Here is a 27,424-nt window from a genome sequence, read left to right as displayed (position 1 = left end):
GTTTCCGAGGAGTGCGCAGCAGTAGTAGCAGGAGGAGGTGGTAGTGGTGGTTTGACTGGATGGTATACTCCTGTAGTAGGCTGCAGTGTCTGGTCGCATGTGAAGTACTAGTACAGGAACCGCCGTGGAGAGTGTCACTACAAACGGGGCATGGCGGCCTCCGGAAGAACGTTGCTGCAGTTCCGACACCGATTGCGCTGGCACCTGATTTTGTGGGTTCGGGGCTGGCTCGAGGGACAGCCCGTTCACAGAGCAACGGCGCTGGATGCTCAGGTCGTGGTTAAGCATCCGGCCTAAGGTAGCCTAAACAATAGCCTAATTCTAGGCATACTACAATCTATGAAGCACCTATCATGCCTGGCACTAGGACAATAATAGCCGTGACTAGTAGGGAGTTAATCATTGGAGTGCACTGTAACCATTGAGGGGCACTCCCACTGCAGCACACTGCAGTGTGCTACAGAAGTGGAGCAAAAGAGCTGTGAGATCTGCTTACACATGTTTGTACGTGCACAAATGTCACCCTCTCAAGCTTCCCTTACCCACCTTCGCGACAGTCTCATCTACCCATCCCACTTCGCGCCCCCATCCACTTCCAATCTATTTTGGCTTGCCAGGCCGACTCCCCCTATTCGTTCGTTGCACAAGCTCGGACCCAGCTCAGCCAGGTGCTTGCAGCGTGTCAGGATTCAAGCCGGATAAGCGTGACGTTAGAGATCCATTCAACTCCGACGAACTAGGCCAATTCAACAATTGCTTTTTTCCTGGTGATAAGGTGGAACGGTTTTTCTTCACTGTCCGGAAAGCCCTCCTGTCCCTCAAAATTCCAAGGAGATCAAAGGTAAGCGCCGCGTTGTTGCCCTTTCACAATCTGCACTGTTGTTGAGCCGTTGCTGACTGCATCATTGGAACATTGGGCAGACAGCCTGAGCCTGATCAAAATATCTCCGCACCCTCCGCCGCGACCGTAACCCTCCTCAACTACTATTCAAACAAGTGGAAAACAATACCGGCACAATGGGTGACGCTCTAGATCATCTCGCGAATCGCACAAAGCTGGAATGGCAGTGCAATCTCAACATCGATTATCTTCCAAAGAAGAACCATCGCAGAACCAGCATCATCTGCACAATCGGTGGGCCCGTCTTTTGTTGACCGCCTGCTGAAATCCAGGTTGGACTGACAAACTTGACCATAGGCCCTAAGACCAATTCCGCAGAGAAGATTACTATGCTGAGAAAGGGTAGGATGAATACGTGACACTGGATAATGGACAAATACTGATTGGGTTGCAGCTGGTCTCAATGTCGTCCGCATGAACTTCTCGCACGGCTCATATGAGGTGAGCGACATCCGTGACCAACAGAGGTTCCGCAGCCTGAGCTAACACCTGTCTAGTACCACCAATCTGTTATCGACAACACGAGACAATCCGCCAAAGACTATCCTGGTAGGCCCGTGGCTATTGCCCTGGACACAGTAGGTTGAGCCAGCCCTCTTGTGGTACACTCGGCTGATGATAGATAAAAGAAAGGACCAGAGATTCGGACTGGAAACACACCTGGCGACAAGGATATCCCAATCAAGGCTGGCCTTGAATTGAACATTACCACCGACGACAAGTACGCCACTGCCAGCGACGACAAGAATCTGTAAGGAATACCTCTGCCTCCAAACAGTGGCAACCCAGCTAACCACACCTAGCTATGTTGACTACAAGAACATTACCAAAGTGATCGGCAGGGGCAAGCTGATCTACATCGACGACGGTATCCAGTCGTTCGAAGTCCTCGAGGTCGTGGATGACAAGACTCTTCGAGTGCGTGCGCTCAATGACGGACAAATCTCATCCAAGAAAGGAGTCAACCTCCCCGGAACTGATGTCGATCTCCCCGCTCTGTCCAAGAAGGACATTGCAGACTTGGAGTTTGGTGTCAAGAACGGAGTTGATATGGTCTTTGCCTCATTCATTCGACGCGGAGAAGATATTAAGCATATCCGTCAAGTCCTCGGCGAGGCCGGCAAAGAAATCCAGATTATTGCCAAGATCGAAAACCAACAGGGTATGAACAACTTCGACGATATTCTGGCCGAAACCGACGGTGTCATGGTGGCTCGTGGTGACCTTGGAATCGAAATCCCGGCTGCCAAGGTGTTCATTGCTCAAAAGATGATGATCGCAAAGTGCAACATGGCAGGCAAGCCTGTGATCTGTGCCACACAGATGCTGGAATCCATGACCAACAACCCCAGACCTACTCGAGCTGAAGTCTCTGATGTCGCCAACGCCGTTCTCGACGGAGCTGACTGTGTCATGTTGTCTGGAGAGACTGCAAAGGGCAACTATCCAAAGGAGGCCGTTAGCATGATGCACGAGACTTGCTTGTTGGCAGAGGTTGCCATTCCCTACGCCAACATGTTTGACGAGTTGAGGACGACCTGCCCACGACCAATTGACACTGTTGAGGCCATTGCCTGCTCTGCAGTCAGCGCTAGCATGGAATTGAATGCCGGTGCCATTGTTGTCTTGACCACTAGGTAAGTTTGCTGGACGCGCGATTTTGATCTATACTGACAGCAAGTAGCGGTCACTCAGCCCGGTTGCTCTCCAAATACCGGCCAGTATGCCCGATCATCATGGTCACGCGAAATGCTACGGCCTCTCGATACGCTCACCTCTATAGAGGAGTGTATCCGTGCCACTTTCCCGAACCGAAACCAGACTTTAGTGGTGTCGACTGGCAGAAGGACGTTGATAAGCGCCTTAAGTGGGGGATCAACGAAGGGATCAAGCTGGGAGTCCTGAGTAAAGGTGATAGCGTTGTTGCTGTCCAAGGCTGGAGAGGCGGCCAAGGCCACACAAACACCATCCGCGTGGTTCCTGCGGAGGAGAACTTGGGCCTCCTTGAGTGACTGGGCTATGGTACTCGTCACCACAACTAGCCAGTCGAGCAGGTTCTTCGCGTCGTTCCCTATTTGATGGAAGTCTCTGCTCGACGCGAGACGACAAAATTGCTCGGCGAACGGAGCCGGGGGAAAACAAACACACAGGGATAGAAGCGTTATTGTTAGTATGTCTTGCCGCAAAGCATGCTGTCGTCGGCCCGTGGACTGGGCAACTTGACGATGAGGATTCCGGCTTTTCAGTTTATCAACAGTAACAGTCCTCGGGAGAACGACATCGTTACTAGGACGGTATGAAAATGCATTAATAGACTCATCAACAGTAGTCAATTGGAACATACTCGCATTGCTGTACGTGATGTGATACTGTACAATGAAGTTTGCGCGGGAGTTTCCGAGGAGGTGGACATCCCAGCCTGGCGCGCAACCTCAATAAATAGTGACATGGAAGTTCAATGAAAGTCCCCCCTCATGTTTCACCAGTGCCATTTCCCGCCAACTACCAATCTGCGATCCAGATTCTGCCCTTGATTCTACTTTACCGAGCGTTCAGCCAGTTGTCTTTTGTGTATTCTGCATAGTCTGTTCCCATACCCTTTCGCGCATTCTCAACGTCGCTGCGTCGCGGTTCGAGTTCCTCCCAGTCAGCCCTCCAGCGCATCTGAACCGGTCTCGGACCTCTCCCTGTGCTTGCTGTGCAGCAATATCCCCTGCGCCAGGGAGGAGTGACCTCCAATATGGCAGCCGAGACTGCACGCCCAGTCCGTCCGAAGACGGCGGGTTTCACAGACTCGTTCTGGTCGTCGGACTATGCTGGCGGTCTGGGTGTCCTGTTTCAAAAGCTTCAACAGGGGGTGATTGAGAACCAACAGGTATTGACAATCGCCAGCATGCGAGCAGATGCGGAAGAGGTGTACAGCGATCGGTTGGGAGACATTGCGCCGACTATCGATCGGATGACGGGTGGGTTCGCGAGGGACGACGGCGCAAGCGTTCGCAAGGTTGGACAGATGATGCACAGAATACAAGGCATTCTACTAATGTCGTTCTCAGGCGTACGAAGGCGTCCGCAGTGAAATGATCGAAGCGTCCAAGAACCACAGAAAGATTGCCGATAACATACGCGAGCTTGTGGTCAATCCTTTCTCTCGATGGTGCGATGCGCATGCGACGAGGATCCAGAACTCGCAAGACGACCTGCAAGCCAAGATCAAGGCTCATGATAGACAAGCCGATACGGTCAAGAAACTGAGAAGTCATTATTTCAACAAGTGTAGGCTTGTGGAAGACCTTGAGGAGGAGAACAAGCTGGCCTTTCAAGCGCCGGGAAAGGAGAGCCCAAAGCCACAGAGTCCTCCGCCACCGATGATTGTTCTGCCGGACGATGACGACGAAGATGAACTACCAGTCGAACTTGGCGATCGAACGTATTCGCCACAAGAGCTGAAGGCCCTGTTGACGCATATGCTATCAACCGTTCCACTTGGGGAGTACAAAGTTCCCATCTTGGGAACGTACCAGAACGTGTCCGCTGGCACAGATATCGTCGAGTACATACAGAAACATATGAAGGCGTCAACAGTAGGGTATGCAGAGCAGATTGGACAGGATCTAGTTGATCGTGGCTTTCTGCGCCTTATTGGTAACGTGGGCAATACGTTTGCGAACAGCTCGAAAATGAAGTATCAATGGAAGCCGCGAGCCTTTCAACTCACAGGCATACCTGAGAAGAAGAAACCTCTTGGTCGGTCAACCACTGGCTCCTCGATGGAGGGGATTCTGGAATCACCAACTATTGGCAACATCACGGAGACTCTACAGACGTGGAATCCGCTCAACAACCCCCACCCAAACGAAACACCTGCGGAGCGGCTTCGGCGCGAGGCTAGAGAAGCAGACGAAAAGTACAAGGCCGCGGTGAGAAAACTGGACATGCTGAGATGCAACCTGGAGGAAGCGATGATGGACCACTTGAAGTTCCTGGAACGTTGTGAAACAGACCGTCTCAAGGCGATCAAAGCAGTGATTCTCGATTTCTCTGGTGCCATCAGCAACAGTATTCCATCGTTTCAAAGCCAGGTGGACCACATGATGCTTTATCAAGAAACCATCCAACCGCTCGGCGACTTGCGATATTTCCTTGAAAACTACCGAACAGGGGCGTATGTGCCAAAGGTTACGCCGTATGAGAATTACTATGGGAGTGTCGAGGACCAGACTTTTGGAGTTGATCTAGAAGCTCGAGCTCGGGCTGATCGGAAGCGAGTACCCATCATTGTCACCTCGATCTTGACATTCCTCGATAACCATTATCCCGATTTGGAGGGTGACGAGGCCAGGCGGAATATCTGGCTTGTGGACGTTCCCTTAGCCGCGACGCACCATTTGAGGAATCAAATCAACAATGGAGCCCCTGTCCCGACGGAAGTATTGGAAAAGTATGAGGTGCCGATTGTGGCCAGTGTTTTGAAGCTCTACCTCCTTGAACTGCCCGGTAAGTTCACTTGTGTCGCTGTTTTACCCTTTCTAACCTGTTCAGACTCGCTTGTTTCATCACAAGTCTACGAAATCATCAAGACTATTTATGCCACCACCCCTGATGCTGTCCCGAATCCTATCTCCAGCGACTCGATCGATGCTACGCCAAGAATCAAGGTGTTACAGTCCACTCTCGGCCAATTGCGCCTTAACAATATTGCCACACTTGACGCCATCGTGACGCATTTCACCCGCTTGATCGACCTCACCTCGGCAGATGAAGCCTATGTTGCAGCCCTGGCGCATTCACTCGCTCCTTGTATTTTGCGACCACGGACGGAAAATGCTCTCACCTTGGAAGAGCGTCATCCTTACAGACTTGTTCGAGACCTCTTCGACCACAAAGAGGCGATTTTCGGAGAACTTAAACGACAATCTTCAACCCGCTCCATATCCACCAGCGTTTCTCATCGGCAACGCGCAGTCAGCAACACAGACGAAAGCTCACGAAGAGCAGCCATGGAAGCCAGGGCGAGAGCAATCACGGAACAGAGACAGCGCGACAAAAGCCCGGCTCCGAGCAACCGACATAGACGGGATAAAAGTACTGATGGAAGCATGGGCCGGTTTCCCGTCGTGGCAAGTCCACGATCTGATCAACATGGCCGAAGTGTGAGCGGAGTTGGTCTGCCTTCGGCCAAGAGGTCTAGTCTGGAAGTCCCAGGCAGCGTCGAAAGCTCGCCGATACAGGCGCGAAACCAGTCGGCGGTGGAAAAAAATTCTGCCACAAAGTTGGATTCACCTGCAGTGGTGACGAACGGCCAAGGCGAGTCATCTTCGGATACCTTGACCTTACCCGGGACTTTTAGTGGTGGCGGTCCAGGCCCACATATCCCACCCCCGCCAGAGGATGACTCTCACGAAGAGGAAACGCAGGCCTCAGCACCCAAGGAACAAGAGCAAAATTCAAGAGTGGGCTCTTTGAAGAGAAGTGGAGCAGCAAGTGATCGCAAACCAGTTGGCCGTGCTGGACCTGGAAGCTTGAGCCGTAGAATCAACCAAGGCTCACTGGATGAGACTGGTTCGACTGTGACGCCTCAAGGTGTCCAGTTAACGGACAAGCCGATGGATGATTTCTCGTGAGGTATGGAAGGACGGTCTATGGGAACGGAGCCAACGAGTAAGGTAATGTCCAGCCGGGGCATCGCCGTTGGCACAAATGGGCATTGCACTGCCTAATCTGAGGTCTGGGGCATACTTCAAAAGCAGGCGATTACGTTTGATGTGTGTAGAAGACACGCTTCGTGATGCACACGATGTGGATGCTTCGAGACGAGCTCAGGCACGCACCCATGTACCGCATGCTTATCGGTAGACCTTTCCAGGGATAGATGTCATCTACAATGTTGTAATGATCAGTATGGCGCTGTGTGAGGAGACACCGTTACTCGCAGGTGTACTGTGGGCGTCATACCTAATTACTTACCCATAAGTACCACTATACACATTTATGGTATCGATCTAAGCAGGTAGGTATATTCAAGTTATACATTAGGTACTAGTAGTACTAGTAGGCAGCGCGGAGCGGAGCGGAGTTGCCAAGTTGTAGCCTGCGGTGATTGGATCGCCGCGTTGCACGCTGAGGCGCTGGTGGCCTTCGAGTCATGCCGGCGCCGAGTTGACGTCGTGCATGATTTTGACTTTCCCTCACTGGCATTGCTCTGCTGCAGTGCTGCGTTCCTGCGATTGCCAGACAACTTTATCACTCGCAGGCTGCAGCGAGCATCGTTGCACTATTGACAATCTACGCTGCCACCTTCAGTCCACTACTACTGCAATCGATATTTACGGAGTGGATTAAACCAAAGCACAAGGATGCGTCTCTTCCGGCTGAGCGCTCTGGCGCTGGCGGCCGAATGCGCCCACGGTTACCTCGACACCACACCCTTCTTCATGTTCTCAACCTCAGAGTATGTATTTCCGCGCCAGTGTTCTGTTGCTCCAGGCAAGGCGATGCAGTCCTGCGGCTGGGCCACCCACTCCTCACTAGCGAGATTCTGCTGGTGCTGACAAGACTTTCTTGCTGGCAGACTTCTAAGCTCGTCCTCCTCCCAAATCCAAGCCGCGTCTACAGTCGTCTCAGACATCGCCTCATCATTATCGCAATGTCCCTCAGACTACTACATCCTAGTATCACAACCGGGCGTCCACAGCAACGACTATGGATCTGTGAAATCCACGCCTGCGCTCGCGAAAGCGATATCCAAACAACACCCAAAAACAGGAATCAGAAGCAACATGGTCATTCCCGACGTACAGGGCACCATCACACCGTCGACGTGGGTTGAAACCCTCCAAGTGAAATGCGGCGTCGAATCCGCTACTGTTGTTGACGCCTCAGAGGGTTCTATCCCTACAACCTTCAAGTCACGTCTGATCCAAGTCAAGCTACCGGCACCGGCATCATCCGTGACTAAAGCTAAAGAACTGAATGCCAACGATGCCTTTTTGGCTTCTGTTCTTGATCTTCTCCCGAACCAAAACTATACTGTTCTCTACTATACGACGACGACGTCGCAGGATGGTCCAGCACATGAACAGCCCAAAGAGTATGAGATGCTGGACTCGGAGTGGTCGCCAATCGAGGAGTCACTCCTACATCTGGATCTGAAGAGAGATCTCGGTGTTCATCAGAAACAAAACAACCAGACTCAGGTTGACGGACCGCTGTTTGACAGATACCAGTTCTTCACGCCTGGTAGGTTCTTACTTGACTACCTTTCAGTTTCAGTTTCCACCCTTCATTCGTGGCTGCTGTGTCCAGCAGACAGTTGGTTTGTCTAGACAAGTTCTAACATCGTTTGTTTCTAGGCATTTACATGGGTTTCCTGGTTGGACTCCTTCTCCTGACCATTCTCTACGTCGCCATTTCTGCTGTCGCATCTCTTCAGGTCACATATGCGGCGTTTGATAAGGAGACAGGCGCTCTGGCCGGGAAGAAGCAACAGCAGTAATAGTGGTGGCAGTACTACCAGTTGTAAAAGATAAGACATATCTACCTAGCTAGCTAGTGTTAACGGTGTTTCAGCCCATGGGGGGGTTTTGTTTTCAAAAGGGCAATCAATACAAGAGGAACCTATTTAAATGTCTGCTCCAAGTCCGTTCGGAGAAATGTGTTTCCAATCCAGATCTATGCAGCAGTGGTCAGGTGGTCAGCCAGCTGCCTTATCAACCTAGGTACTGTGGTTACGAGGCCGCCGGGTATCAAGCTTGTCTGCTACTAGACACCTAACAGGGAGCCTGGATGTTGCTGATCCTAGTAACTAGTTGTTCGGTTGGCGTCCTTTATCTGATGAAGCCTACCTACCTACATGGACTAGTAGTCTAGTCTCTGTTAGTAGCACACCATTCCATTACCATTACCATTACCATTCCCTTTCCAAAACATTGCAACACGACTTAGGTAGTACGCATCTTTGCCGTATTTCTCAAATCCTCGTCTGTAACTCGGAGCCGTGACCTGCTCTGGAAAATTACAGTTTACAGCAAAAGGTCATACCAGATGACAGCGATAACAGCAGCGATTGATATGAATGGTCTACTACTACTTGGCTAGACAAGACGTCGTGGTCTTGATAAGTCAGATATGCTAGGTAGGTTAATGGTAGACCTTACCTAGGTATACATTCACGAGATATAACCAAATATCGCACCGGATGGACGACCCTTCGGCGTTCGCACGTTAGGTACAGGTAGAGGGGGACAGAGCATGCCCATTCTGAGCCTACAATTATATCGTCATGGTTGGAGACTTGGAGGTTTCTGTGCAAGAATCAGAACGTGGAGTATCTATATACTGCGTGCGGTCTGCGAAAACTCCCATTGTGTGAATCACCTATGCATGGAAATCCTTCGACATGTGCGTTGTTTTGGGAGATCATTGATGCCGATCGGAAAGTCGTTGCATAAGGGTTCTGCTGCATTGTGCGAAAAACAAGGTTTCGTGGGATGAACCACATCTTGCAAGGATATTCAGTTCGTTGAGGAGCTAACGCAGGTGAGGAATGTCGTGAAGTCGACAAGAAGTGAAAGAGCAGCAGATAGGAGAGATAGCCTGAAGCTGAGCAGGTATATCTCTCCTGCCACTGTGCAAAATGTCTTTCAACCTTCGCTTTCGTACTGCCATCACCTTCTTGCCAGCTTCATTGGAGCAAAAGGTTGCCTCGGCCGATACTCGAGCACACCTTTTACAAGGTGTACAGAAAGTCTGGTCTCTTGTCGCCAAGCTTGTCGATTTCCTCTTCTGTCTTGCCTTCAACCCAGTGGTTCCGCTCACCGTTCCTACGTTTCGCATTCTCTCGACGAAGCAAGACGTGCTGAACCACGCTCCCTCCAAGAAGAAACAACGCTTCATATGCAAGAACAACAGCATGTCCGGGCTTGAATCGTGGTTTGTCCTTGGCCCGATAGATGTTGGACGACACAATACCTATCGATGCCGTCAGCAAAAGAATCACCAAATAGGAAAAACACGAATTGTTCGGACTGACCATTCAGATTGCCCCAACCAATGACGAAGCCCAAAGAAATACCCCGTTTATATACACCCTCGACATTGTTGGCTGTCCACGAGATGGTGTTCGCTATGCATGGATAAATCCCCATGGCTCCGAGGAAAGTTCCAGCGTATTGGACGTGGGGCTCGCCTGAGCCGAGAAGCATAGCGAAACCTGCGACACCGAAAAATGACATGGCGATGTTACAGTACCCTGATCTGGATCAGCCATATGGTTCAGACAGAGAGCCACTCTTGTTGCTCACCTCGCATGCGAGTTCGGTCTGCAACAAATCCGATGAAAACAGTGACCACTGCCGCAACTGCATATGGTGGGACACTGAGAAGTTGCGCATGAATGCTTTTGTAGCCCATCTGTTGTATAATTGTGGGCAAGAAAAGACTGAACGAATATAAGGCGCCATCACACCCCATATAAATGATCATTCCGGTGTACGTCTTCCAGTCCTTTAGACTGGCCCACAGATAGGCCATTTTGAACTCCTCATGTTCAGCACTGGACTGTTGGTCAAGTTTCAGACGGCGAATGACACGGCGACGGTCGTCCTCCGATAGAAATTTGGCATCATCAGGGAAATCATGCACCTGGCATGTGTTAAGGGACGTCTTGTTCTTGCAGGAGCACATTCCTTACCATGAAGAAAGAAAGGAAAGCGACAACAACTGTGGCCAGCCCTTCCAATATGAAAATCCACGCCCACCCAGGCTTACCTCCAACCCCATCCATGTTGACGATAGCGGCAGCCAAAAGACCACCGAAAGACCCGGCAAGAGCTGCTGCGCTGAAGAAAATAGCAGCGCGGATACCAAACTCGGATCTTCTGTACCAGCAACTCAGGTAATAGTTCACCCCTGGATAGACGTGAGCACGAATCATTTCGTACGGCGGAGCTTGCCTTTACCTGGGAACAGGCCGGCCTCGGCCAGACCAAGGAACCATCGAGCAGCCATAAGACCGGAGAAATTATGGACTAATCCCATGCATGTCATACAGATCCCCCTGTGATAGTGCCATTAGCTCATCTTTGTTCAATTATATTGATGAGACATTGAACTTACCACGCAATCATAATGGCAGGGAGGAAGATGGACGGTTTCAACCTCTTGAGAAGAACTTGTGTCAAAGGCTCAAAGACGGAATAAGAGATGAAGAAGATGGTCAAAGTGGCGTTGTATTCATTGTTGGTCATGTGCAGATCCTCTTGGAGGCCATCGATCTTTGCATTTCCTATGTTTGTTCGGTCCAGGAAGGAAATAAGATATAGAAAGGAGAGCCATGGGATGAGTTGAAGGTCAAGCTTCCAGAGTAAAGCCCGGTCCTACAAACATTAGCTCGGTGTGGGCGTTGACGGACGAACGGGCATATCATACAATACGCTTCCTCTCCTCTTCGCTGAGATGCTCATCCGGGTCAGGGACGTCGATGATTGGGACCGGTACGCCATTCTCTATATGCAGCTTTTCGTTTTCTGATGGCGTTTGTCCATTGTCAGAATCCGTTGCCTTCAAGTTGTGTGGCTCCATAACGAGAAGGGGCCGTTGGAACAGGTGTAGGTGTGGGAGTTCTGCGGGAAGAGCGACATACGGGAAAGGGAACGATAGATATAGTCCATACACTGCTCACTAATGCAGTTGGTACGAGGGGACAGGGCTCCGCAGTACAAGGTGCTAATAACACCTTGAGGTCGTACCGGAGGAGCCTGTTGAGAACGGCACAGGCCTTTCAGTAGCGGCAGAGAAGCAAATGGACAAATAAAGCGTCGACGTCAGGCTCGAAGCGGAGTTGGAGCGAATGCATTCCCTGTCCGGTCATATGGACGTTCTGCTCGAGCAGTCAAGTATAGTACTGGCCCAGAGCGCGGAGAGTGGTGGGCAGCGGGCGGTAGGCGGGCGCGAATCGCTTGTCTGTAACGTGCCATCGACGTCTTTCCCAAGGAAAATGGCCCGCCGTGCCAGTGCCCAGGAAACGCTAGTCGATGTTGACAGCCACAACCAGCCTCCCGAAAGCTTCCAAAGACTTCTCAATCGCCAGAAGACGGGGCGGCTTATCAAAGGAGGGGCACATGGGCCGAGAGTTGTTGATCAATCAAAAGGCACCCAGTCACTCTCTGGACAATTTTGTAGCAGTTTATTAGCTTAAAGGCTGATGTGACAGTTTGCCCGCGCCCCCCCGGACGATCTCGCGAAGGCTTAGGAGGCCGTGTGGGAACTAGCCGGTGGTCGCCGTCTGATCAGCCGACCTGGTCTCCGTCTGCTTCAATCGCCGTCTGTCAAACTTGAAGCTGTCACTCTTCTGCCGCACTCGGTGACTCGGCTATCCTCAGACAGCCCTGTTTCCTCATCACCCAATGCGCACTTCGCCAGTGCCGGTTGTGCTGCATTATTGGGACTATTCGGGGAGTACGTCCGCAGCTACGATGGTCTTCTTTTATTCAGCCTTGTTGGAACAATTTTCGGCAGTTTGTCTCGATACTCTTGTGGTCGCAATGGCTTGTTGACTCTTGACAGCAACCAGTGGCCAGACCGCCTGCAATAAGTATCAGACTGGCCGCTCAGGCCGGTAGCTGAGATGGCCTATATTGCTGTGCTGCAATGTGTACATCGGCCGAATAGAGGCAGAGTGGAGGGATCTGGTACTGACGGACCTGGGTCGGTCTGCACCAGGGTACATGTTCTCTGGCATTGTTGCTGTCGGAGCAGGTTGTGTAGGTCGGCATTACCACAAGAACGCAATGTGGGAGGATGGGAAAGTTCAGAAGCGACAAAATTGTCAGGCAGCATTCTCGACACGGGGAAATGTATGCATGGTGATTCAGTTAACCAAGAGATCAGCCTCCCTCCTTTATGCATGGGAACTTTGCTGCGGTGATGGCTGTGTGAAAGGCGACACTCGTTGTGTGCAAGTGAGTTGAGTTGAGTTGAGGGCGCAGCTGCACTCTGCAGTTTTTCTCTCTCTTTCCTTGTCGCCGTCAGCAACTTGAACGTGAACCTCAACTTTCTGCCCGTGCGAATACACTGCTTGCCTTGCTGAGCTGCTTCTCTGCTTTGACGCGTGTTGGTGCCATCTTCTCTTGGTTCTCATTCAGCTTCTGCCCCGTCTCCTCTCTTTCTTGTCATCTTCTCACAGTGCTGTCGCGGTCCACCGTCCTATGTCCGCAACAAAGCCTTCTGAGCGTCTGCTCAGATACCCGCCCATGGAGAGACAGGACCTGAATCAGTCCCAGTTGGGCAGCTTCAAGTTCACACCAGTAGACAAGGTCCAGTCAATCGACACCATTGCCACAAATTACTTGCAGCAGCAACTGGCAGAGAGCCTCATGCGAGCGGAAAAGTCCAGATTTCTGGCATCTGCCCAGCCACACAGTTCAACTGAGGTCAAGGTGACATCGCCAGCTCTGAGTTTTGGTTCAACCGACGCCGAGTTCTTTAACAAGCATATCAAGCCCGATCTTGCTGAGTCGCGTCTGCGCCTAGGACCTGCAGCCTTTCGGTCTGCTGTTGATGGAGGTGCAAGAAGCCCAACCAAGCAAGATCACATTCGCATCCTGGGGCAGGTTCAGGAGCATAGTTCAGGGTTGGCACCTGCTCAGATGAACTATTTCCCAGATGTAAGTTGCCCAGAGCAATCCACGCCGCTTCAAATCCCTTGCTGATATCGTTGTTCAGGATACTGGACATACCGCGTTGGAGATACCAAACATGGATCCCACAGCTGCCGCCTTTGTGCCAACTGCGACACTCAACCAGTCTTTGGGTCTGGCCTTGGTGAACGAGCAGCAAGCGCACAATACAACTCGGGAAGCCTTGAGAAAGGAAGTAGAACGTACCGCGCAATTGGAAGATCAGATCAAGAAGCACCAGCAGCAGATCTCACGCCTGACTGTCACAGTGAACAACCTGGGGGCAATCATCAAACATAACCTCCATAAGGACGTTGCTGTGACACCAGCCAAGGACAAAGATGCAGAAGAAGCTGCTTTACATGACTTCTACCGCACCAATCCGCACCTTGTAAAGAATATTGAGAACTTGGGGATGACTGAGGATGCAAGAGGTCAGGACAATAACAAAGGTCTGACTCACGCAAAGGGGGCAGCGGCCACTGTTCAAGCGGACGCTGTGAAAGTCGACGAGAATCAGCTTTACAATTTCGAGTTGTTGACAAATCCCCATGACGACGGCTCGCCAATATCTGCTTTGCGCCGAACCCTGCGAAAACAGTTCTCCATCGCTGAGAGTATCGGCGGCAGCCAGATCAACTCCGCAATCACCCCGTCAAAACAACCAATAAAGGACAATAGACTCATCGAGATATCCCCGGAGTCCGGTGAGAGTGTCAAAGAAGCTGATCAGGGCGAAGCTGTCGGCACCAGCCCAAGCCCAGGCAAAGACAATAAGAAGGCGGTTACTGGCAAGCTGTTCAAGCGCAGTGATAGCAGTGCGAATCTGAAGACACGTCTTCTGGTGAGGAATTTCATGTTCTAGCCTCCATTTAGATAACTCATTCACAGGAAACAGACTGCAAAAACTCCAGTCGCGCAATTGGTAGTTAATGCCCTCCTTTGTTTATCTTTGCACCTTACTAACATTCATCTAGCCGACCACACTCAGCAACAAATGCGCGCGGCAACCTTTATCTAACCACCAAGTAGTGCTCAAGAACCAGGTCTGTTAGTCTCGCGTAGTGATTTCGTCTACTAATGCGCGCAAACAGACAAACGATCCCCAGCAGAAGATGGCAACACCGAATCTACCTAACCTCTGGAATCAGAATGAGGCGGGAGGGGCCAGTGGCGCAGACAAGAGCGCGGTTGATGGCAACAATGATGGAAGCTCGAGTCAGACATCTACGCATGAAGGTGGTGCTCAACGCCTTCAAATTACTCGACCCCCTACACGGGCGACTGTCCAAATTCCTGGAAACTTTGATGGCCATCCAAAGTGGCTAGTAACCAAGGAAAATCCCATCTTCGAGTCCGACGAAGAAATTTGGGCTGCTATCAAAGAGTCCGGTCCCCCCTGGATGACGAGAAGTGCCTTCGCAGATCATCCCGTTCGCTACCTGCCAGAGGATGCCGTCCGTGATCAGAACGCGTATCGTACAGTCATGATGGACGAAATCCCCGTTGGTACAACCATGAAAGACGTTCTTAGTATGATCCGCGGGGGTACTCTGGAATCTCTTCAGCTCTTGCCGCCCATTGGTCGCGCCACTTCTTTCATGACTGCTCGGGTGGTTTTTCTCCACGAGGGAGCAGCTGATGGAATGAGAGCACGTCATCAACGCGTACCCTTCACCATCAACGGAACTCAGGTCCGCGTTTGGAAACCGATTGATCCAACATACCCACTACCTCGCGATATCGAAGATGGTGTTTGGGGCGAAGATGAAGCCAGCCGAATCCTGTTGATCGGTAACATTCACGACAGCCTGTTCGAAGTCATCCCCACGAAGTTGGCCCGCCTGGCCCTTAGCAGCTCGGTGATCGAATATAGCTGGACTTGGGATGGCTACGCTTCCATCGAGTTTGCCGACATCAAGAGCGCATTTCATGCCTCCAGAGAACTGAAGGCTCACGAAGATTTGTACGACGCAGACTTTCGCTTCGACCGGGACTACACCTCGGACAAGTACGAGGCCCTTCAGGACAGTGACGAATAGGGTATGAATGATTGCTTGCCACCAGGAGGCTAAAGAAGGTTCTGCCAGAATTGGTTCATGGACGCACTCGCGCAACAAGCACGAGGTTGGGCACTGTTAGTGCGGAGGGCCAAGAAGCCACAATCAACTGAGATAGTAAAAATGAGATGCATCACTCCATTCTTGTGCTTCGAAGTGGCGTATACCCTTTCGAAGGAATGGGCAGTAGAGCTGCAACCGGCGCGTCCTGTACTTTTTCAGCGCAGCCTGTCTGACCGAGGCGGCCAGTGCCTAAACCGGTCGTTAAGACTACCGGGTAAGTAGGACGTTGACTGCGCCGGTCATGGGCAGTGCCGGCTCGGACTAGGTAGACGTCAGGGGCAAATGGCGCATAAGCGACCGTGACAAGATTGAACAGGGTCCCCTCTGCATCCCAACTGTGTGGCATACGGAGGGTTACATGCTCTCAACAATGTGCGTATGGAAAGATGCAGTGGGCGTCCCTCGAAAGGGGGTGTGAAATGTCACCAGCCAATCAAAATGAATGTAATGGAGCCCAGCTGTCACGTGCAAGGCTGAATTCCAACCTGTCGACATCGTCCTTCGCACTCATCAATCTTTCCAACAAGTGTCTGTGAACCAGCATCCGACCACGTTTATCGCAAGCATCGCAAATGGCGAACTGATCAATGTGCTATACTCTGTCGGGCCTATACTTCCGTATCTCGACTCAGGATGTCGACTAGACGATATACCAAACGGCGACGGCTGATAACATCCTGCACGGAATGCCATCGTCGGAAGCAGAAGGTGGGTCAGTCTCTATCCAATATCGGCGGCTGCTTCGCCACTAACTTGTAACAGTGCAACCGGAAGCAGCCATGCAATATCTGCACCTCGAGGAATATTCCTGAGAAATGCAAATATGGGTAAGGTCAGCACATTGATACCGTGTTCCTTATCGGCATTTCGCTGACGAGGCCCCCTTCAGGCTGGAAGCATTGGTTGTTGAACCACCCGATTCACCCTGGCGAAGCCCTTTGATGGATGATGCACAGACATTGCATCCTGCAGGCTCTAATATGCATTCGGAGACGGCCCCAGAACCAGGTAGTCTTGTCGAACAGTTTGGTTATTCCGCCGTCGACCAAAGCCATGCATATAGTTCACTGTAGAGGTCTCTGCGGCTTGGTCCTGCTGTATCACTTACAGACGGACCTGTGCCTCGATCGATATTGCAGGTGTACTTCAAAGAGCGCTATTGCCAGCTGGCGTCCCAACTGCCGCCACATGCAGTGATACGAGAGTTGGTCGATCTGTACTTCTCCGCCGTGGATTGGTATACCATGGCCCTGGACCGTTGTTACAATGAGGCGTTGCTGGACTCTTGGACCCGAATCAGCCCGGACGTCTTGAAGCGTCAGAGCCTTCAAGAACTCAGTCGTGAGTTGCATCACTTTCCAGCACTCCTCTTCCAGTTGCTGGCCGTAGCCTTGCATTTCCTCCCATTGGACGCGAAAGCTGCCTTGGCTTTGAGAATCCACGACTCTGCTAGTCTCGACAGGCTATCAGAGGATTACAGCAAAACAGGACTGGAAATAATGGCGCTTCTCGGCCGCCAACAACCGACCATCACCTCGGTCGAACACGACATCCTGCGTCTCAACTGGTTGAAGAACTGTAGCCGTGGCTCAGAGGCGTGGAATTCGCTCAACCATGGCGTGCGCCAAGCGCAACTCCTCGGCCTGCACCTGGAGCCTGAAGTGAAACCCCCGGAATCGGACGAAAGCGTGGAAAAGTCGCTATCCCGGCTGTGGTATGCCGAGTACAAACGTCGCGTGTGGGCCAGGTTATTCATTCTGGACGCTTTCATGTCTCTGATCCTGGGCCGGCCGAGACTCATCAACCGCGAAGATTGTACCGCCGTACCCCCATTGAATCGAGACTTCCCCCTGCACCCGTCTAGGACCGTCTTCTTCCCACCAAGCCGAACCGATAATGGACCTTCTGAATCAACTTTCCTAACCTACCTTTATACCCTGTCCACCAAGATCCACGACCTCCTCTCCGCCCGGGCCGGCAATAAGCAAATAAAGGACTATAGCAAAGTCGGCGAACTGCATGACAGCATCCTCTCTATCCAGCAAGACCTGCCACGGGCGCTGGCGCCAGAAAACCCAGACATATCACCGGAATTGTACGCGCGGTATCCGCATTTCCCCAAGATACGACAGCAGATGATCAGCACGGCCAACTCGTTCCTGATGAACCTGCACCGGCCCTACGTCGACTCGCATGCGGCAAGCCGCAGCGCCGCGGTGGAGAGCGCCCTGAAAGTTCTCGAGAGTCAGCAGGCCTTGTTCGACCTGATGAGTGAGCACCAGTACAAGCTGTACGGATACTCGTTCTACACCATTGACGCGGGGATCTTCCTTGCATCACTGGCGATCCAGCGACTACCAGAGTGCCACACGGTCTTCGACCGCGTCAAGTCTGCCCTGAAGAAAGCCATTGCCCGTCTGGCAGCGTTGGGCACTAGGATCTCCATTGCCCGCACGGGAGAGATGGTTCTCAAGCAATGTTTACCTCGAATCCAGTCTCCTCCGACCCATGTCAATGGCGCCGCGGCCTCCATCGCCGTTTCCGCCCCCAGTCCTAGTACTCGAGATGCAGTCTCTTCTAATAACAACAACAACTACGACCAGAATAACGACCTTGCAGACCGTGACTTGTTGACTCCTGGCCCATCTGTACCGTCTGGTCGGGCTTCGGTTACCATTCCGTCCACCACCTATCCTCCCTCTACACACCCTGAACCCCTGGTCAACGACACAGCCGCACCATCATTCAACAACGTCCACGATAATTTCGCCTCATTCTCCTTTGATCTACAATCTGTTCCTCCGCCCATCGACGCCGCCGGATTCACAAACTACTTTGAGACCATGGCCGGTGGTACTAGTGGTCTAACGTGGCCGAATGTTCATCCAAACAACCCTGATAACACTGCCATTGCTAACAATGCCACTTCTGCTGCCGTCGCTGCCGCTGCCGGTCATTCAGTGGGCGCTGCTAACTTGAATGGCGCGTCAGAGTCAGAATACCCGGCGAACGCAGATCCTAAAGCTTTTGGTCTGGATATAAGCGGAGGCGGAGGAGGAGGCGAAAGTGGCATGGAGTTCTTTTCCTACGGGTTTGACGAGTATCCGTACTTTTTCTTCACTGCTGGTGGCCAAACTTGAACAGCACCAGATTAGCGGTACTTACTAGGTAGACAATGCAGTGGCCGGGAGAGTGCTACCTATCCCAGCTTCGTCTATCACCATACTGGAGCTTGATCATCGAAGCAATTTAATATACGTCGCTACTATAAGTCGATTCCAACGTGTGACAGTAATTATCATTGCTATTCACATTCATGCTGGAAACGAAACGTCCGGAGGCTGGAACTTTCAACCGTCCATTACAGGGCCTTCTCTGCCTGCATCAATTGAGCCAATGGCGGTCATGTCTGCATCTATCAACTTAAACCTGACAAAAAGACGTCTCGTGTGCAAACCAAGTAGGAGCTTTGGTGATTCCGGCTAAAACTACAGTGGTAGGACTCTCTTCAACCAAAATGGAACAGCGTCTCTCCCTTTTTCGCTTTCTTGCCCTTCTTCTTCGCGCCAGAGCCGTCTCCGCCATCAAAGTCGCCATCAGCCCCAGCCCCAGCACCTCCAGCAGTAGAGGCAGAAGCAGCCGAGGCAGCAGCTTGTGCAGGGGTCGGAGTCAATCCTCCATTGGCCCATGCATTTACCGGCGTGGTAGTTCCCGAGCCGGATGGAGAGTTACGACTCGATGAGTTCAGCCATCGGACGGATCCGCGGGTATTGAATCCGGGCATCATGGTGTTTGGTTTCGGTGCGGGAGGCAGAGACGGGAACAAGTCCTCAGTTGGCCGGGGAGGAGGAAGATTGTTATTGCGTGTGGATTGACGGAGGGTTGATGCGGTCGTCGGTGCAGGCCGTGAGGTTGGAGGTGCAACGCTGACCCTTGTGTTGGTGACTTGTTGTGCGGCGGTATTGCCCCATGCCGGTTGTATTGATGCACCTGCAGCACCTGTTCTGCGGGAGCCATTGTTGGCGGCAGATGAGAGAGCAGGGAACGGGTCGCTATCCCTACTGCCAGTGCCACTGCTGCCACCGGACAGTGCGTTACCCCAGGAGCCTTGTCTTGAGACCGCCGAGCGAGAAGATTGCGCCGTACTTTTCTTGAGCGTCAGAACGCGTCTGCCGCTGCCCGAGCCGGTGGTGCCGCTCGAAACACCTGGGAGTGTCCCGCTTGGACCAGGGAGACTGGGGTAATCCTCGTTGATGCTGCGCCAGTCATTCCAAGCCTGTAGCAGGGCTTGACGTTTTCCATCGTCTTCGTACAGATCGGACAGTTCGCGAATCAGCTTGCCCAGTTCTGTACTCGGGCAATCGAACAGAGAAAAGAACGAGTCAATTAATTCAGTCGCTGAGCTGGTGCCGCTCCGGTATGCAGAAACATGTGTACGGAACTGTGAGAGCTTGGTCCTGTCGTTCTTTAACAATGTCGACGCACGGTCGATAACGGCTTGGTGTCGTAAGGCTCGCGCCTGTTCTTGAGGTGTGGCATTTGATATTGATGGGCCAGGGGCGTCAGTTCCAAGATTCAAATTCTCTACAGGCGGCAGTGATTGAGGCTGTGTGGAGGGACCTGGTTGAGCGCGTGTGGCGGGAGGAGATCGTGTTGGTTGTGTGAGCTGCCCTCCAAAGCTCCTGTTGGATACGGACTGGGAACTCTGGATCGCCAGCTGTCTCTGGAAGGCCAACTCGGCGCGGCTCAGAGGCTGAGCGCTGGATGTAGGTAGTGGTTCAGCATTTGGATCACGACCTCTCCCACTACCACGGCTTTCTCGGTCGTGATTCCCTCTTCGTTGTGGTTGGTACGGCGTGCGGATGTCGAATCCAGAGAGATTCACCAGTCTGGCATCTCTTCGAGCATCTTTGGACAATCCATTGGGATGCTCCGAGAGTTGATGCGCCTTGAGGTCCATCTCGGATTCAAAGACATTCGTCTTGTTGGCCTGACACTCTGCATCCAAACACACGAAATGCTCGGCCGCGAAGTGCTTCTCCAGTTCTTGGTAATTCAAGTAATACTGTGGATTTCTGCCCCCATTTCGTCTGTCACAGATGTGGCATCTCTCATGCTTCTCCCGGCAATGGGTGTAAAGTTCGTCGTCCCCATAGAATCTTTGCTTGCAAAAGCCACATTCAGGATGTCCTTTGAACCCGGATTGTGAGACTGCCCCGGGCATGTCGTCTCCATATTTTTCGTGCCTCCTAAGTCCCGCATACGTGAACAGCTCATGTTCATGGGTGAAGACTTTTTTGTTTCTGGTACACAGGTCGCACATTATCTTCCCGTGCTTTGTCTTGACATGTCGATGTAGATCCGGCCAACCCCGACATGCAACGTCGCAGTCCTTATCAGGGCAGTTGTATCTCAAGAGCAGTATGGTGTCTTCGAAGATAACGTCCTTCTCGTATTTTATACCCAAGTTTTCGTCAACCTTGACAAAGTCCTTGTCGGTAAACTCTTCGAACCGCTTGTCCGCGCTGTCAGTGAAAATCACAAATGGTGCTTCCGTCTATAGTTCGTCAGTATAGTGTTTCATTGGATGTCTGGGAGTTGACTTACTCTGCAATGGGCACAAGCTCGTGTCTTGTACAACGCTCGTAGTCTCAAGGCGCAGATGTGGCATGTCTGATGGTTGCAGGGTGCGATTGAGACGTGCTCAATGGGACTCGCGCAAATGAAGCACACTTCTCCATCTTCCGTTTCCTCAGCGGCATTATCTTTCTCCTTTGGCTGCGAGTCGGTTGTGTCGCCTTCTGGGTTTGAGGCAGCTTCAGTCAGGCGTGCACCGAAGCTGCCACGAGGTGGTCTCTCAACGCCGTCTTCTCTCACGGGTTCAGACTGTTGAGATGTCTGAGAAACTGAGTTGTCGCGCCCTTGTCCTTGTCCACGGCCTCTACCTCTTCCCCGGCCACCTCTTTGTCCACGGTTTCCTCTCGCAGGGGTATTGCCATTGCGGTTATGGGGGGAGTCCTGTGATTCACTGCCATTTCTCGGGTTGCTTCGGTCGCCGCGCCTCGTGGGTGCAGTCCGCGGCGGCGCCCAGGCCTCTGTTGCAGCCACCGGTTCTGGCATTTGTGCAAGCAAGTAGAAGGGCTGTGAGAAAGAGTGCGGCGTTGTTGAGTCGAGACCTGGAGGTGCAATGTAATGTCTGGGGAGCACTATAACTTCACGGTCAGTTGCGAAGAAAAGTCGCAGGGTCACTGTGGGGTAATTGAATAAATAAACTGGTGCACCACTTTGGTAGTGAATGATATATTATGGCGACACCACTACAAGAGGGACTTCCATGAAGAACTTGAACCGATACTTCTCAAACAAGATCAATCCAGACCTCCAATTCCTCTTGCAACAATCGTATCGCTTGGAACAGAGCCGAATGGTGGCGAGCGCATCGCTCGCGTTTAGTCAGCAAGGCTGCCACTCCTGAACAGGAAGTACAAGTAGCAGATCGATTTACGCATCCACCAGCCATGATATTGATTTATGTCTTAGCATTCCTGTATTTATTCCGTGATTAGATGACCTTTCCATCCCCGAATGTCAATAAAATGCTAGAATTTTGGGCTAATTCCACCCCTTGGTAACGACGCCAACCACACCACCTGAGGTTCCTTGCGTAATATTCATGTCGCATTCATGACCGCTGAAATGACTGGATTATTATGTTCCCAGAGCCCCAAAGAATATTATCTGTCGAGACCGGCGTGAAACGAGTCAGAAACTCAATGGATCCCTAATCTTCGGGATTGTACATTTGTTGTGAGATCAGCTTGGTCATGGTAAACATGTGCACTTTATCTTGTCGAAATATTTCTCGCATTTTTGAATCGCAGACGATATACCGCTTGTCGCTAGGGTCTTGCAGGTCATTCGCCTTGATGTATGCCCACATTCTTTTGGTGATCTCAGGCCGTGACATCTATTTCGCTGGTTAGAAGTTCCGCCCAGCGAATTGCTCGGGAGTGCTTACCTTGGTCTCTCCATCGAAGAAGGCAGATAACGCGGGGGACAGAATCAGTGGTTTCTGTAGCTTGTCAGCAAAGTTTGTGGCAAGCCGGGTGCAACGTACGTGAAATCCCGTCTCTCGCTTGGGCTTCTGCTCTTTGGCGTCATCCTCGAGATCAGAATCGTCAGATCCAGTGACCCGTTCCTTCTTTGTTCTTTTCTTCTTTTTGGCGGGAGCACTCTTTCTGCTAGCACCTCCTCGTGTAGGCCGGGCTAATTTGTCTTCTTCCGCTTGAAGACGAGCAGCGAAAGCGGCGTCCTCGTCAAGGCTGGCTTTACGCTTCTTCTTCGGGGGTGGTGTGTCTATGACCTCCGACCCTGCTTCGCTTGCATCCCTTTTCGCAGGGGAAGCAGATGGTGATGAGACCTGATTCTTATGAACGCCATTTGTCGCCGGAGCGGGCTCGGCCTGTTCAACCGACGCCACCACTGGCGAGTCACCATTCTGTTTGGCCTCGATGATGTCGAATCTCTCATCAATCAGAGCTTTGATAGCAGCCTGAGATTTGTTAGCCCCTTGCGCTGGGACCTATGTGCATATACTGACTTTGTACGGGGTAAGATCGGTGTCAACCTTGTCTTGAATCCCCTGCCGAATGTTCCTCCTCGTTATAGTGGTAAGATCGGCTTCGTGGAGGATGTTATCGATGATAGGGATGCATTGCGCACGAAGACCCGGCGGAACTGGTGAAGAGTTCAGAGAAACTTCACTCCAGCTTTGCATTCATATACTCACGAGACATCCTGCCGAGAGCGGTGGGAGACCGGTCTGAAGATTCAGTGACGACAGTCCCACCCAAGCACAGCCTGGTGCAACGAGGTAGAGGGCGAACTAGGCAGGCAGGAATAAGTCATTAGACGTGCGACAATTCACCCAGCGCCACAACCGACGTGCTGGACTGAATTGGGAGTCCGTTCCAGATCGATCAGTGAGCCAACGCTGCGCCTTTGGGTGGGACCGGGTACGAAGGTCAGAAGAGAGGCAGAAGAGGCAGAAGAGGCAGAAGCCAGAGACAGCGAAGCGTTGGGCGTGAAAAGAAGGTGGCTTGGAGACTAGCAGAGGGAGATGTATCAATGCCAGCTGCGGAACAATGCCCTGCATGTGCCCGTGGGCATGGAAGCTGGGGCAGATCGACTGCCGGCGCGGGATCTGGAAAGTCTGCCGGCGCCAGGCCCAGCAAGTGACAATCAACAGCCTTGCGCTGGCTGCGGTTCAATGAGCAAGGCTGAGGCTGCGATTGCTACGGCACAGCATTGAACCCTTATGTGCGAGGCGCGCAGTTCAACAATTCTCACGTGACTCGAGAAATCTTGGCCTTCAGTTTGCAGAGTCCACAACCTGCGCCCCCTCCACCGAATATTTACAGGTACAGAAGAGCGCGGCCGACGACGACTTTGCTCGCTCAATCCACGACTCCTGCCAAAGCTACTGCCGTCGCAATCGAAACCGCGAAGATGGCTCCCAGCTTTGACAAGCTCTCGGAGCACGACTTCGAGGATGATGTCGAGGAGAACATCGATTTCAGCGACCTCAAGGAGCGCTACGATGTGCGGATGGAGGAAGGCCTCGATACTTTTGTCGTATGTCTGCGCCGAGAAGCCAAACGTCGCTTTTACTAAGAAACACAGGTCATCGATGGTCTCCCAATTGTCTCCGAGGAACAAAAGCCCAAGCTCATCAAGTTTTTGCTGAAACGCCTAAACTCCGTGGGAAGGATAAAGGATGGAGAAGAATCTATTTTCATGCCCATGAATGAGCAGGGGATGTCTGAAGGGTACGAAATAATGCCTGATGGTGCCCTACTTCTTCTGACTTGTCTATAGGTTTGCATTTGTTGAATATTCTACTCCAGAGCAGGCGATTGCCGCGACGAAGCAGCTTCATGGAACAGCATTGGACAAAAAGCACACCATCGCAGTCAACAAACTTACCGACATCGAAAAGTATGGACGAGAAGGAAGGATTGACGAGGAATTCGTTCCCCCCGAGATTGAACCGTTCCAGGAACAAGAGCATCTCCGGTCGTGGCTCTTTGATCCCGCCGCTCGGGATCAGTTCGCCATGTTCCGTGGCGACAATGTTGGCGTATTCTGGAACAACAAGAGAGACCCTCCTGAGCCTGTGGTGGATCGCAAACACTGGACACAACTGTTCGTCTCCTGGTCACCGCAAGGTACCTACCTCGCATCCATCCATCAACAAGGTGTTCAACTCTGGGGTGGCCCGTCATTCAAGCGCGTCCGACAGTTCCCTCATCCTTTCGTCAGCCTGATCGAATTCTCTCCGGGCGAGAAGTACCTTACCACGTGGTCGAATCAACCCATCACCGTGGAAGAGGGTAAAGGTCCCCTGACTATCGATGAAGAAGGCAAGCACATCGTTATTTGGGACATTACTACCGGCAAACCGCTCAGATCGTTCATGGCTCATGATCTTACCCCTCCACCTGGTGCGGATCCGGGCGCGATTCCTCCCAAAGCGAAGGTTCAATGGCCAGCGTTCAAATGGTCTGCCGATGAAAAATACGTGGCCAGAATGAAACCTCACGAGAGTATCTCGATCTACGAACTCCCGCGCATGAACCTACTGGACAAGACGTCGGTGAAGGTCGAAGGCATAATGGACTTTGAATGGGCCCCGGCAATCACCCAGAGAGAAGGAGTCAAGACATACGAGTCGCTGCTGTGTTTCTGGACTCCTGAGATGGGCTCCAACCCGGCGAGAGTTGCGTTAATGTCTATTCCAAGCAAAGAGATTGTCCGAACTCGAAACCTGTTCAATGTCACGGATGCGAAACTGCATTGGCAGTCCGAAGGCAAATTTATCTGTGTCAAGGTTGACCGACACTCCAAGTCCAAGAAATCCCTGGCCACGAACCTCGAAATCTTCCGCATCAAGGAGAAAGGCGTACCTGTCGAAGTCGTCGACAGTCTCAAGGACACTGTCATAAATTTCGCCTGGGAGCCCAAGGGCGATCGGTTCGTTCTGATCACTGCTGGCGAGGCCGTCGCTGGAGCACAGACATTCCCCAAGACCGCCGTGCAATTCTTTGCGCCCGAGAAAGTCAAGGGTGCAGGCACTGGTCCGTTCAAGCACGTCCGCACCTACGACAAGAAGAACAGCAACGGTATCTACTGGTCGCCGAAAGGCCGTTTCGTCGTCGTTGCCACGGTTAGTGTCCAGCAACACTCGGACATTGACTTCTACGACCTCGACTACGAAGGTGACAAGCCGGAAAGCGAGGCCCACCTCGCCGCCAATATTATGCTTATGAACTCTGAGGACCACTACGGCATGACGGATGTCGAGTGGGACCCAACCGGTCGATATGTGACCACCAGTGCTAGTGTTTGGACTCATCAGGTAAGCTTAGCTTTCATTTATTCCCTTGCTTTGTGGCGGCACTTACTGACTTATCAACGCAGATGGAAAACGGTTACCGACTGTGGACCTTTTTCGGCCAACTTCTTTTCGATGCTCCCACCGAGAAATTCAAGCAATTCCTCTGGCGGCCACGGCCACCGACCATGCTCTCCAAGGAGGAACAGCGGGCTATCCGTCGGAATCTGCGGGAGTACTCCAAGGAGTTCGAAGAGATCGACAAGGAGCTCGAGGAGGGTGCCAACTTGGCCGTCATCGAGTCTCGTCGGAGACTCTACCAAGAGTGGTACAGTTGGGTGGCCCAGGAGAAGGAGCTGCTCAAGCAGGAGCGGGAGGAGCTGGGCATCCCCGATCCAGAGACCCAGCTGCAGCTCCACCGTACACGCAGTGTCGAGGCAGATGGCGAGAAGGTGGTCGAAGAAGTGGTCGAGGAGGTCATCGAAGAAACCGAGGAGATCGTGTCGTAAATTTGGAGAGCACAGCAGGGCATCTGAGTGGTCATGTCAGGCGTACTGCTACCGCTGGCACTATCCGAGGCTGTTTCCGGATTAGATGGCTACGAGTACAGCGGTTGCTAGTGCAATGGATTTGTACATGGTCAAATGGGTTTCCGCGGCCGTGAAAGTGCTGGTTGCGCATGCATGAGCGCCACTTAGCTAGCACGGTTTGAACTAGGTGCCGATAGAAAAGTCACGTCTTCGGCATATCGGTGCAACATTGTTTCAAACCGGAGTTTTCATTGCGGTCTGTTTGGGACTCTAAAAACCAAGAACCAACGCTCCCTCGCCCATAGTTGAAGTCGTTCAAATGTGTCACAATGCATTAACCAGCTCATGAACCGAGCAAGTCCAGTCCCTACAGCCTAGACACACCATGAATAGGCTCATCAGACATAATCTACTGCGTGTCAGTGCAGCACGCAAGTAGTGACGATCACAGGTCATGTTGCTCCCTCATGCCTTCTTCGACATCCCGTAGCTGATCAAGATTGATTCTGCACTCCTCCATCTTCTTGGACCAGTAGAACAGGTCCTGACTTGCCGCGGCATGTTTCTTGCTGTTCAGCGGTGCTTCGATTGCATCGTACTTCTCCCACGCCTGACTGTGCTTGCGTTTCGCTTCCTCGAATTGATCGGAGAGCAATTTCTTGACATTAGCAAGGGCCAACCACGGAGAGATCTTGGGCCTCATGGTCGGCTCGGCCAGCATCGCGTCCTTCATGAGTTGGGTTATCTGCGCGGTGAAGTCGGGCTTTGCTGCGGACGGGGTATCATGTGTCACATGCTTG

At 52.1% G+C, this 27,424-nt stretch overlaps 9 protein-coding genes across 11 annotated transcripts; 6 read left to right on the top strand and 3 right to left on the bottom strand.

The window, feature by feature from the left end:
• Positions 1-1,017: 1,017 nt before the first annotated feature.
• Positions 1,018-2,913, top strand: HMPREF1120_00056 (pyruvate kinase; the record flags this gene model as incomplete). Its single annotated transcript, XM_009154044.1, has 7 exons — positions 1,018-1,135; positions 1,199-1,243; positions 1,296-1,342; positions 1,399-1,479; positions 1,531-1,652; positions 1,705-2,538; positions 2,586-2,913. The coding sequence occupies 7 exons, from the start codon at positions 1,018-1,020 to the stop codon at positions 2,911-2,913; spliced, it is 1,575 nt and encodes a 524-aa protein (XP_009152292.1).
• Positions 2,914-3,641: 728 nt separating this feature from the next.
• HMPREF1120_00055 (uncharacterized protein) lies at positions 3,642-6,525 on the top strand (the record flags this gene model as incomplete). The annotated part of the gene is made up of 3 exons (XM_009154043.1): positions 3,642-3,905; positions 3,958-5,398; positions 5,444-6,525. The coding sequence occupies 3 exons, from the start codon at positions 3,642-3,644 to the stop codon at positions 6,523-6,525; spliced, it is 2,787 nt and encodes a 928-aa protein (XP_009152291.1).
• A 555-nt stretch (positions 6,526-7,080) lies between these two features.
• Positions 7,081-8,833, top strand: HMPREF1120_00054 (uncharacterized protein). The gene is made up of 3 exons (XM_009154042.1): positions 7,081-7,352; positions 7,473-8,140; positions 8,254-8,833. The coding sequence occupies exons 1-3, from the start codon at positions 7,258-7,260 to the stop codon at positions 8,394-8,396; spliced, it is 906 nt and encodes a 301-aa protein (XP_009152290.1). The 5' UTR covers positions 7,081-7,257; the 3' UTR covers positions 8,397-8,833.
• A 796-nt stretch (positions 8,834-9,629) lies between these two features.
• On the bottom strand, positions 9,630-11,482 carry HMPREF1120_00053 (retrograde regulation protein 2; the record flags this gene model as incomplete). Its single annotated transcript, XM_009154041.1, has 7 exons — positions 9,630-9,871; positions 9,933-10,151; positions 10,204-10,543; positions 10,593-10,810; positions 10,861-10,958; positions 11,018-11,277; positions 11,330-11,482. The coding sequence occupies 7 exons, from the start codon at positions 11,480-11,482 to the stop codon at positions 9,630-9,632; spliced, it is 1,530 nt and encodes a 509-aa protein (XP_009152289.1).
• A 397-nt stretch (positions 11,483-11,879) lies between these two features.
• HMPREF1120_00052 (uncharacterized protein) lies at positions 11,880-15,779 on the top strand. The gene is made up of 6 exons (XM_009154040.1): positions 11,880-12,417; positions 12,467-13,566; positions 13,625-14,422; positions 14,477-14,503; positions 14,556-14,624; positions 14,673-15,779. Exons 2-6 carry the CDS (start codon positions 13,108-13,110, stop codon positions 15,618-15,620), a joined length of 2,301 nt encoding a protein of 766 aa, XP_009152288.1. The 5' UTR covers positions 11,880-12,417; positions 12,467-13,107; the 3' UTR covers positions 15,621-15,779.
• A 452-nt stretch (positions 15,780-16,231) lies between these two features.
• On the top strand, positions 16,232-20,537 carry HMPREF1120_00051. 3 transcript variants are annotated; one of them, XM_009154038.1, is made up of 3 exons: positions 16,232-16,409; positions 16,464-16,528; positions 16,591-20,537. In XM_009154038.1, the coding sequence occupies exon 3, from the start codon at positions 16,946-16,948 to the stop codon at positions 18,839-18,841; it is 1,896 nt and encodes a 631-aa protein (XP_009152286.1). In that variant the 5' UTR covers positions 16,232-16,409; positions 16,464-16,528; positions 16,591-16,945; the 3' UTR covers positions 18,842-20,537. The 3 variants fall into 3 exon arrangements, with proteins under 3 accessions (XP_009152286.1, XP_009152285.1, XP_009152287.1); XM_009154037.1 differs by having other exon boundaries at positions 16,464-16,533; XM_009154039.1 differs by having other exon boundaries at positions 16,232-16,413.
• HMPREF1120_00050 (nuclear receptor) lies at positions 19,210-21,821 on the bottom strand (the record flags this gene model as incomplete). The annotated part of the gene is made up of 2 exons (XM_009154036.1): positions 19,210-21,258; positions 21,309-21,821. 2 exons carry the CDS (start codon positions 21,819-21,821, stop codon positions 19,210-19,212), a joined length of 2,562 nt encoding a protein of 853 aa, XP_009152284.1.
• Positions 21,822-22,482: 661 nt separating this feature from the next.
• HMPREF1120_00049 (uncharacterized protein) lies at positions 22,483-23,478 on the bottom strand (the record flags this gene model as incomplete). The annotated part of the gene is made up of 4 exons (XM_009154035.1): positions 22,483-22,668; positions 22,720-22,773; positions 22,819-23,253; positions 23,302-23,478. 4 exons carry the CDS (start codon positions 23,476-23,478, stop codon positions 22,483-22,485), a joined length of 852 nt encoding a protein of 283 aa, XP_009152283.1.
• A 629-nt stretch (positions 23,479-24,107) lies between these two features.
• On the top strand, positions 24,108-27,142 carry HMPREF1120_00048 (eukaryotic translation initiation factor 3 subunit B). Its single transcript, XM_009154034.1, has 4 exons — positions 24,108-24,335; positions 24,384-24,529; positions 24,579-26,118; positions 26,181-27,142. Exons 1-4 carry the CDS (start codon positions 24,210-24,212, stop codon positions 26,601-26,603), a joined length of 2,235 nt encoding a protein of 744 aa, XP_009152282.1. The 5' UTR covers positions 24,108-24,209; the 3' UTR covers positions 26,604-27,142.
• The last annotated feature ends 282 nt before the right edge of the window (positions 27,143-27,424 follow it).

Source organism: Exophiala dermatitidis (assembly GCF_000230625.1).
Source record: "Exophiala dermatitidis NIH/UT8656 unplaced genomic scaffold supercont1.1, whole genome shotgun sequence".
Classification (NCBI taxonomy): domain Eukaryota; kingdom Fungi; phylum Ascomycota; class Eurotiomycetes; order Chaetothyriales; family Herpotrichiellaceae; genus Exophiala; species Exophiala dermatitidis.
The sequence above is the reverse complement of the archived record's forward strand: the minus strand, read 5'-3'. Positions and strand labels throughout refer to the sequence as shown.